This window comes from Amblyomma americanum, chromosome 5 (genome assembly GCF_052857255.1).
Source record: "Amblyomma americanum isolate KBUSLIRL-KWMA chromosome 5, ASM5285725v1, whole genome shotgun sequence".
Taxonomy (NCBI): Eukaryota; Metazoa; Arthropoda; class Arachnida; order Ixodida; family Ixodidae; genus Amblyomma; species Amblyomma americanum.
Window position 1 is genome coordinate 73,748,033 of NC_135501.1, and position 11,310 is coordinate 73,759,342.

Below are 11,310 nucleotides of genomic sequence, written 5' to 3' on the forward strand. Positions count from 1 at the left end.
CAATGAGTGGCACGCTAGAAAACTCCATGCGCTGATCATCTTGCTTAGCCACTTAGACCAACATCGCGAGCGCACGCGCACTTAGCACAGCTCAGCAAGCGATATTAATGGGCGTTTTCCTGCCCTGCGGTCGTTTAGCAGCGGCTGCAGCTCGTGGTAGGACCTCTAATTGTGGAATGCTGCTTGTTACAGGTTGGTGTACAAACCACGTTTATTAATTTATTAAGAACCAATCCACAATGTTGCTGCTGCTGCCGCTATAGAGTTTCCAAGTGGTCCGGCTTTGTTCGTTTTACTGTTCTTACGGTTTGCCCTGTTTTGTGCTCAGCTTTTCTGTCAGCTAAGTCACTTCCTTGTTTCTCATGTAAGTTGCCTGTTCACACAGAGCAAAGGTCGGTTCAATGCTCCGGGTGCTCTTACAAATTTCACTTCGGCAAGTGGGCTGGCGTAACCAAGAAATCATTCAAAGCAACAACAGAAACCACTGAAACCTGGTGAAAATTCGACACATGCAGAAGTAGTGGAGCGCCCGTTTTTCACAGCGAAGTGGAATCCGACGTTCTTGCGGCAATTTATCAAAGGTTTGAAAGCTGCCTGTTCTTGTGGAAAAAATTAGTGAGACTGAAAAATCACTCGAATTCATAGTGGAGAGGTTCGATGAGTTATCATCGCTTTCAGAAGCTTTCAGAAGCGGGTGACAGAGCTAAAAAAGAAGAACCTAGTTCGCAGTGCAGTACAAGGTAAACTTCAGTAAGAGGTAAATGACCTAGAATTTCGCAGCCGGCGGCTTAATCTAGAAGTACTACATGGCGTGCCTGTTTTCGGGAGCTAGAACATATTGTATTGACAAAATTAGGCTGCTGACACTCTTCAAGTAAATGGGCTCACTGATGGCAACATTGAATGAGCTCACTCCCTACGAGTGAGGCAGGATAAAGTTCCCGGAGTAATTATCCGGTTTATCAAACAACAGGCTGGGGACATGTGGCTGCCGAAAAAGAAAGCACTCAAGGACAGTGAACAGAAAGTTTTCATTCAGGAAAATTCAACTCGTCACCACAGAGAACTTCGAGCTGCGAAAGAAAAAAGGCAATGCTTCTGTCTGGTATGTGGACGGAAATGTTTTGGCTCCAAAAGACCAGTGCTGCAGTTGCCATATTATTAGGAGTAAATATAAACTTCAAAGCATGTAACTGATGCTTGGTTCATTCTTTTTTCTGAAAGAAATCGCGATGGATGAAACTCGCGATTCTTTGTCGAGTGATGTGAATCAAGCTGTGTCAGAGTTTCCGATGGCCTCTCGCAAATGTATTCAATTGAATTCAAGATCCGTGATAAACGAAGTACTTTCCTTAGAAGAATTTTTTACAAGTCTTTCCGTTCAATTTTCCGCAATGATGTTAACCGAGACATGGAGCACACGCGATTTTGATGTTTTCAGGTTGAAGCGTTATACCGCCTTATGTGGTTATGGACAACATGTTCCCGGCGGTGGTGTTGCATTATTGCTGGGCGACGACATAGGACAATTACTTGAAACACATATATAATTATCACCGATTATGAAACCTACTCGTACGCAAAGTGCTGCGTTCCTGTATGCTACCGGCTTCCTAACGGTAATATTGCACCATTTTTGCAGTTTTATCGCCTCTTTCTGGCTTCTGTTAGTCAGTATCACAACCACGATACTTTAGAACCTGTGGCGACCTTGATGTTTATATGAATACTGCCAGGCCATATGCTAGACATTTTATTACTGCCATTATGTCCAACAGTTTTGATAACCTGATTAACATACCAAGAAGAGCCACAACTGAAAGCCATTCTATTCTCGATTTGATTACCACTAACAATATGCAATCGAATGTTATATCGAATGTTATGACGCAAATTCAGCCTATTTTATGTTTACTGACATTTTTGAACAAATACATTATAACTGTTTTCCTCTCGTGACACGAACGAATAGTCGTAAAATCCGCAAGCCGTAGGTAACGCCAGAGCTATGCAGAGAAATATAAACCAAAGACGAGTTATACAGAAATTTTTTGCGCACTCGGCAGGTTCGGGGCCATGTGATGTTCAAGAAATATAGCAATAAACTGACTAAAAATCTGCGATCTGCGCGAACTTCCTGTCACCTATTATTTCTAGATGTTAATAATACTCGACATACTGTACCATAGGCAAGATTAAAGAAGCTTCTACAGCGGGATTGTGCACGTACCGCATTAACGAAACTGAATTAGATAGAAAGGACGTTTCAGGTATGGAATAAGCTAACTTAATTAATAGCTTCTTAACAAACCTGCGTTCTCGTGTTGCTCATACCGATGCGTGCAAATATATATGCAATTGAAACGATGAACTTTTTTTTTCTGCATCCAGGTACAAAAGGCGAAGTTGTGCCAGTGATAAGAAATCTTAAGAGCAGCAGTAGCTGCGACAATATGGCATTGAAATACGGTCAGTCAAGTGTATAGATGATATAATCGTGCACATGCTTGCATATCTTCAACGTCTGTTTGGTAACTTCAGTCTTTCCGGCAAGAATTCAGTTAGCGAAAGTTGTTTGTCTTTACAAAAAAGGGCCCCGCCGCGGTGGCTCAGTGGTTAGGGCGCTCGACTACTGATCCGGAGTTCCCGGGTTCGAACCCGACCGCGGCGGCTGCGTTTTTATGGGGGAAAAACGCTAAGGCGCCCGTTGTGCTCTGCGATGTCAGTGCACGTTAAAGATCCCCATGTGGTCGAAATTATTCCGGAGCCCTCCACTACGGCACCTATTCTTCCTTTCTTCTTTCACTCCCTCCTTTATCCCTTCCCTTACGGCGCGGTTCAGGTGTCCAACGATATATGAGACAGATACTGCGCCATTTCCTTTCCCCAAAAAGCCAATTATTACAAAAAAGATGATAGAAATGTTCTTGCACACTACAGACCAATTTTGATTCTGCTAGTGTTCTCAAAACCATCTGAAAAAAAATGCTTGGTGAAAAAATGTCAAATTTCCTCAATAAATTTAACCGGCTAACCCCATTTCAGTGAGGATTCCTCAAGGGCAAATGAACAAAGCTCGTTTTACTCGAACAAAAAGAATACATATTAACACTGCTTGAACACAATGATGGTGCCCTGGTACATCACAAAATCTTGCAAAATAAATTGAAGTGCTATGGGATCGAGGAAAAACAATATCACTAATAAACTCGTGTTTATCATTTAGGCAAGAAATGGTATTGATTAATGGCATGCAGTCTAAACCAAAACCTCTTTTATGTAGTGCCCCTAGAAGAAGAGACGTGTACCCGCTCAAGGACGAGGAAGCTCTCGACTGCGTCCACGGATCTTAATACATTTCTGTCGTTGATCTTCGTTCCGGTTATTGACAAATCGCCGCTGACGAGCAGGACCGCTATAAAACAGATTTTGTCATGCCTGACGTTTTATGCCAGTTAAAAGTCATGCCGTTCGGGCTTTGTAATGCAACAGCTACCTTCGAAAGGATGATGGACTCGCTCCTTCGCGGATTTAAGTGGAGTACGTGTATGTGCTACCTCGACGAAGTTGTCCTTTCGCCCAGATTTACACCGCACCTCCAACAAGGATGTGACAGGGAAATGCTATTTACATTTTTTACAAGCGTTAGGGGTTTATAATGAATAGTTCCTAGCAAGGAGCACCAACGAGAACGGGGCGCCACGTTTGCCCTTTACACGCGAGAAGCCCTTTGTCTTCCACTACCACTTCGCCGTAACAATAATGCATCCTGCACAATCTAAAATATTTAATTACAACTCAAGCTTCAACTCACGTTTATATTGTTGCCAGTTAGTGTGAGGCACTACAACTTTCACTAACCTTGAACGCATTCATTTATTCCAGAAAGGTACCTCCAACAAGCATATAACTCATCGAATCGATATTAGAGCGCTGCCTTCTCTGCTCGTTCCAGAGCGATAAAAGCACATGTTCACTATAAATATCGCCTTTGTGCCATCTTTAAAACAGAAATTAGAAACAATGTCACCGTCGTCAGCATTGTTGCTGAACCAAGGGGAAAAAAGTTTTAGGCTATCCAACAAGGCATGGCGAGTAATAGATAGTATCGACACCTCACCTGAACCTTCGAAAAGAGTGCATTTATTACAGTTTTCCTTCTCTTCTTACATTTACGCTTCCATTATTTCAATTTGTGGTCCTGTTTCCGCCGAGGACTTCACACCATGTATTTCAATAAGAAGACTTCAATGTACTTATGCGTACAAATTGCTATTTTTTGTGTTCTTTGGTGAATCGTTGGTGCATACGTCTTCGTTTTAAAACTGTGTAACTTTCAGTACTGTCTGCTTGCTTAACATTAGATATGTAGACTCCTCAAACTGCTTCTACGCAGGTTTTTTCTGCAACCCCTCCATCTGTACTGTAAAAAATGGAAAACGATTGATTGATCAATATTATTCACGGAACTCAATTGCTAACCTAGAGCAAGCAAGAGGAAGATGAGACTCGAAACGCAGATTTCGGGACTTGCAGCTATTCGAAATCAAAACGTGACACGTACATGGATGAACCATCAGATATACTTTCAATAAGTCCCACTCGCTTTGTCGACCATGTAAAGACCGTGTTTTACTCTCCTGTATTTATGTTATCTGTTGTATGTCTTTACGCAGTACTTAAAACTAAAACTGCATCTAAATTCGTATCCACGAAGGAAAGTGGCCAAGTCTGCCGACATCATACCAGGCATCGGGAGTATTTCCCTGCGGAGAATATCAATCTGCAGTACCACTAAAGACGTTGAGCTGAATGCAGGTGTTTTCATGAAGCTTCATGCAGGACGGGTTTCGACCAACCATGGCAGTTATTCGTTCATGGTCAAGGGTAAGGGGGAGGATGATTGATATTGTGGGCTACGGGAACAAAGCCATTCTCTTTAGCAACGTATAATAAAACTAACTCGTGAATATTGCACACAATAAAATATAACGGCACAAAAATGTGACACAATCGTCTCTTCTGAGAGTAGAGTTCCTTCTAGAGACAATGCAGTGATGAACATTCCTACAAAAAAAGTCTTAATTTTGTTGAAATTCGGTTGTGTAGGCAATAATCGCAGGATCTAAAGAAACGGGTGGCCCTCCAGCGACATCTTGTCGATGCATTACAATTCAGGTGTTCATTGAGTTCTGCGATGGAATGGAAAAAAAATGCTCATTTTAAAATATTGTGTACATAAATATCACGGTTACATGTCGCTCGCGTCAAAGCTGCTCTCTTAAGAAAAAAAAAATATTACTTATTATGAGAGACGTGTTTTCAATATCATACACAGTAGTGTGATTCCCGTAGCACCGGGCGTCGGAAGACACAGGATGATTACTTTTCTCTGAGGCACGCAAGGTTCATATTTACTTAATGATTCTTTGTAATCGGAAAATTCTTTCACTACAGAATACCTCCGGACGACTTTGGTTTCCCAGCTGTACATATCGAAATTAAAACGTATGTATGTTAGGGGACGCAATGTTCAGCTCTACAGGAACCAATCACAGATAAAAAATAATATTTCATTATGTAACAGGTTACATGTGAAATTTTTTTAATCTTATAGCATGGTTGACATCTCACGAAAAATCGTCGCCTTTTCCGCAAGTGAAAGTCTCTGATAAATTGGAGGCCTTGAGGTCATCAACACCACGTGACCACTAGTGGACCAATCATGAGGCACCACCGAATGTTGAAGTCACAGGACCCAAGAAATTTATAACTTGGCCCGCACCCTAATATTTAAATTAAACCGCAATTTCGAAACTGGCTTGGATGGAAACAATTGAATAGAAATGGCTTAAATACTTGCGTACTCTCAACATCAAAGAATTTGTCATTAACTCAGCATTGTATATGTGGTAAGTGTTCCATCCAACAACATCTCAGACCTACTGCGGCAGCATGAGGTGGAGGAATAGACGAGGATGGTAGCTCAGTTTTGCAAACACGCGAGAAATTGAAATTGAGGAAATGACACAAAATGTAATCGCGCAAAGAAAATTAGAACTCATTGCAGACACCACAGCCGGCGACATAAATGCTGCCGAATTTTATTCTCTAAGGAGAAGCTTAGCGATTCCCCGATGTTTTAAGAAGTGTTTTCCTCTTCTGGCCAGAAGAAATGTTTACCAAAGAGATTATTGAGTTTATCACATTTCAACGCAGACATTGTTTAACTGATAACCAAAATAGAATAAGTAGTGTATAACAGTTACAATGCTTGATATTTCAATATTAGATTTCACCGCGGTAGATGGAGCCGCGCGCCGGTCTGGCTTGTGCCGACCACATTGCAGTAGTTTGTAGTTTGTTCTAATTACTTTGCCAACTATTCGCTGCACGAGCACGCAGAGCACGGTAAAGGTGTATAGGAGAACTGGGCAAGGTAAACTTAGCCTAGTCATCTTTTCAAGTGTCTCGATTGGTGGCCCACCACTTACTCAATATTAAATAAATCCCTTGCAAGTTCAACATTCTTGCACAAAAATTTTGAATATTGAAAAATTGTAAGGTATTGTTAGTGAAATAAGGAAGGCAATGGCTCTCCTTCCGATGTGTAGCCGTATGTTTTTTATAGTTTTTCCATCGGTCGCATCGAGAATTTAAGACGGCCATTGAACACCAATGGGGAGCGGTTTTAACAATAGCAAAAACGTAAAGATAAAAAAAGCTAGCATGCGGACGCAAGATCTGCGGCTATATTGATTGTTATTGCTAAATCTTACAAGGTATAAAAAAAAATGCGTTCATAAACTCTTCTCCTTTCAAAAATGATTTTGCCCAGAACTGCTGCATATGGAACGTCCTCGTGAATATATCCTTGGGTGCATACCACGAAGGTGGGAACACACCCTAAGCACCTGTGAGGGAATTTTCTCAAAACATCATATTCGAAGTATTCCTGAAGTTCGAACACCCCAAAAGCGCCTAAAGACGTCCCTTGCAGCATCTTCACGTACTTTACCATCAAATGGAGCTCCTAAGTTCACATTGGAAAAAGTCCAAGGTGGCGCTAGCCCCACGCTGCGCCGTGATTTTTTCAATCACCCGTTTGAATGTTTTAGTTACAGTGTTGATGCATTATATTTCTATTAGAATATCCTGATGCTCGCCGGCTTCTCCTTTAAGCGCGTGCAAGAGACAGGCGAACCACGGAACAAAGATAACTCTGTGAATGGAATGAAGATATCTCTGGTGGATGAAATGCATAGATGAAAAAACAAGGTGAACAACAATGGAACACCTTTAAGCAGGTATTTCATTGTCCGCTCTAATTTTACACTCCGGCGAACAGAGCATTCAAGAGCTACATAAGGTGCTTCGAAATAATGTATTACTAGCAGGCTGACACATGATGCAGAAAATTTGCGTTGAAATATTGTCCTTTGTAATTTACGCCATTATATAAACATATGTAAAACATGAAATATTTTAGCCCTAGCTTTAAATATGAACCGCACAATTACGGCTACGAAAGAACGCTGAAAGCAACAACGCATCAATAACGAGATAAATATTTCGACACACGCCAGTAAGCACGAATTTCTGGTTTCAGTATGAATGCTAGAATTTATGCGTAGCGCATCTAGAAATTGGATCTTCAAGGAATACGTACCAGCACTGTGAGGATTATATGCGGGTAGACGGCTGAAAACGCCGCCATAAAGGACGCCATTGCGGAGCATAACCCACAAAATGAGCTTGGCACTTTAAGGAGCATTGCCTCTCTAACACTTTCTGCGCTAATTTCTGCAATATTTCGGAATATCTTGGTGTAGTTCCTACTGATGCCACATTTTTTATGTCAACTAAGTTGATATAAACGACCCATAATAATTGCGGGCTGGGCTTGTTTGCTGATTCCTTGTCTACTTCTCTACCGCAGACAAGAATGTTCTAATATCCGTGAAAGCTTGCATTTTTCAGCATTCTTTGTTGCATGCTATTATTGAATTGCTTTTCAGACAGCAATCTCGCACTGACAGCTGGCTCTTTGTTTTGAGTTCTTGGCAGCTGCGACTAATAAAGATGAGCTCAGCACATCGGAAACGTTTCTCCTTCCCAAGAACGAGGCGTAGAGAAAAGCAAGAGCCGCATGCGCTAACCGTCGATGCATATCTTTGTGATCAAGCCAGATCTACTAATCGAGTTCAGGAAGGATTGGTTTTAAGGAACTGCTGAAAAATACGCAACAAAGGTGGTGCTACTAGAGTAGCCTACTGCTATTTCAAGCAACGACTGCCCGGAGAGCGACCCACGCTCCAATGTCGGCACCTTCTGGCGAAAAGTTTTCATTTTGCGAAAGAAAAAGTATTTTTATACTGCAAATAAAGTTTAATTTGTTACAGCACGTCATTGCAGCCTACACAAGAATATGATTCTTTATCATGCCAAGCACCATGAAGTGACTAAGGCAAGTTATTATAAGTAAATTACTTTTTAACTACACCTCACATTATGTAAACGTTGCTCTTTCCAGTGACCTCTGCAAGGGCACCGCTGCTATTTCGGCGACAAATCATCGCTAAATTCTGCACCGCTAACTTCAGCGCACGACACTTTGTTTTCTCGAAGGTAGGCCTATAAATGAAAAGTATGGACGAACGATGTCAGAAATGGTTCGAAAATGGAAGCAGTGGTTTCTTGTAGAAGCACCGTCTGCCCGTGAATTACAGGTAAATTAGTGGTGCCAGATGGGGCTTCAAATTGCAGAGAAACAGAAACTGATCATCTGGGCAAGGAATGTTTAATAGAAACGCTAATTCACTTTACAACATGTGCGATGTAGAAATGCGCATGCTATTTCTATATGAACTTACATGAATGATAATATTAGGCTCAGGAAATAGCAATGGTTATGCAGCGGAAAGAAAGGTCAAGTAATGTGAATTAACAGTTGTGATTCCGGCAATTATTACGGCAGATTTACATGGCTAAAAGGCGTTGTTCATATCACATAATTGGCATATTTTTTTACGTCAAAGGGGCCGTTTTTTGTGATTGTTACTGTCCTTGTTGCACTTACAAACTGTCGGTAGCGCACCATAGGATAGAGAATGTAAAAGTAATACCAAATAGTAATTAATTCCGCCCACCACAGAAAAATAAACATTATACAGGCTTCATGTTTTGCTTATTTCAACGACTTAAGCATCGCTAGCTTTTCAGCCAATAGAGCCCCGTTTTGTAAGTTGAGGATCCATAAAATCCACTGCCCACAGTGCTGACCAGCAGAGGTCTCACTGCAAAAGAATGTGGCCCACAAAGTAGCAGTGACACTCGATGGGTAGGACATGTCGGCTTGGTTCGAAGTTACAGGAATATCTAGTGGTACTTGCAAAGCCAAGGTTTAGTTTGCCTAGAAAAACCTATGAAAATGAGGAGCACATCACTGATTTCATGAAGTAACTACATACGCACATGACATAACGCGGAAAGTGACAAGATCACCATTGTATCACTTCGGATGGTGGATAGAGCACATTTGCTGAATCGCAAATCAATAAAAAAAAACGAAACCAATATTCAGTACATTGAACATTACTGGTTGATTTCATTGAATTCCATGGAAGCTGCGATTAGTAAAACTTGGGGCATGCAATTTTTTATCTGACGGGTTATCTTGCACTTATTTGCAGTTTTTCAAGCACTATGGGTCTAACTGGCACAAATTACCTGAGGATCCAAATATCAGCACATTACGCCGAACGAAATCATTGCCCAATATTTATTCACTGAGGCCCAGGAAGTATCCCACAACTTTGAAGATTAACTACGATACAAAACAGTGATACAAACTTTCATGTTCTGTCTTGCTTGTGATGCAACAGCTGTGAAAGAGCAGTGCAATAGACCGTAGATTATTAGCTTGATGCCTTTAACCATAGCTTTAACTGTAAGCCGACACTCGACATACGTCACAATATTTTTCATTGAAGCTGAAGCTCAGCAGACATGGGCAGGTGGGGCTTCGGCAAGGGGGCGGAAAGGTGGATGTCTGCTGGTGGTTCGTGCCTCTGGATGGCACGTAGCTCTTCCAAAGGTCGGAATTTTTTTCAAGTAAGCGACATTTTGGTCACAATGACGCAAGTAAACTCGACATTTTCTTTATTCCCTGTACTGTTAGCACGCAAATTATATTCATCATGGCTTTCATGTTTTTATTCTTACGTCATTGCAAATTCACGAAATTGAGCTCTGCGCGAAAATTCTTGCTCCGCCACGACGTCGTTTAAAGCTCTTTTCTTCAAAAATATTAGCATTCTCACGAAACAAAATAAACGGTTGGCCTGTTGAATAATATGTGCACAATATATAAAATAATCAAGAATATTAAAAATTTCAAATATTTTGGTAGCTTGATTTTTCGTGGAATTCCCCCACCAGGAACTCGGTATTGGTCAGCGATCCTCAAAAATGTGTCATTTTTCACATTTCTATGTCAGGGCTTATTCTTTATGTCAAGAATTAACAATCTTTAGCTCATCTTTATGACGCCGGCAGACGGGACCCAGGCTGGCCGGCCGGCCGGCAGGCTCGGCACTCATCACGTTCGCGCAAGAAAATACAAAACAGCCATGCTCCAAGAAAGGCTACCTCCTGGATTTGGACAACGACAGCATGCCTGTGCAAGAGTGGAGCTTTCGCAACGACGCAGCCTGCGGGAACGCTGAGTGACGAACTGCGCTCTTCCCTGTCTGGCGTGGTTGTCGCTAAGCCTAGCCGGTTTCGCGTCGATGCCGCAACTGACGGCGCTTTGGGACTGTCCATCGCTCAAATAAAAGTGCTACTCTCGGCACCCCTGTATTGCTAACCCGTCCCATAATAAAAGATATGTTCGATTTCCGCGACGCCTCCGCAACGGAGCTAGCAGACGCCAGGGGAACCGCACCAGGCAGCAGGATCACCAAAGCAGCTATTGGATGAAATTTGCTTGTATGGCAGTTATCACTTCTGCTAGCAACTCGGTATCGACAAACGATCCTCAGAAATGATGCATTTTTAACATTCACGTATCCCAGGGCTTGTTCTGAACGTGAACAAACAAGATTTAGCGCATTTTTTATCTGACACCGGCGGCCGTCATCCAGGCTGTCAGGCCGCCCCAGAGAAGGGCGCCCACACGTCATCATGACGCTGCCGCTCTCCTCGCTCGCATTGGCTGCCGCTTCTCGTTGTTGCGTTCGCCGCGAGCAGCCCGTCGCTGGCACCTAGCAGATTGGACGCAGACGAATACCTGCGATCGGACGTTGCGAC

General features: G+C 42.2%; 1 protein-coding gene across 2 annotated transcripts in view; it reads right to left on the reverse strand.

Moving 5' to 3' along the window:
* LOC144134806 (uncharacterized) overlaps window positions 1-7,944 on the reverse strand; it is a 52,495-nt gene extending 44,551 nt beyond the window's left edge. For both annotated transcript variants that reach the window (XM_077667639.1, XM_077667638.1), the window contains exon 1: window positions 7,670-7,944. In XM_077667639.1, the coding sequence (XP_077523765.1) occupies window positions 7,670-7,774 (105 nt within the window). In that variant the 5' untranslated portion in view covers window positions 7,775-7,944. The remainder of the gene's footprint in view (window positions 1-7,669) is intronic.
* Between the last annotated feature and the right edge of the window lie 3,366 nt (window positions 7,945-11,310).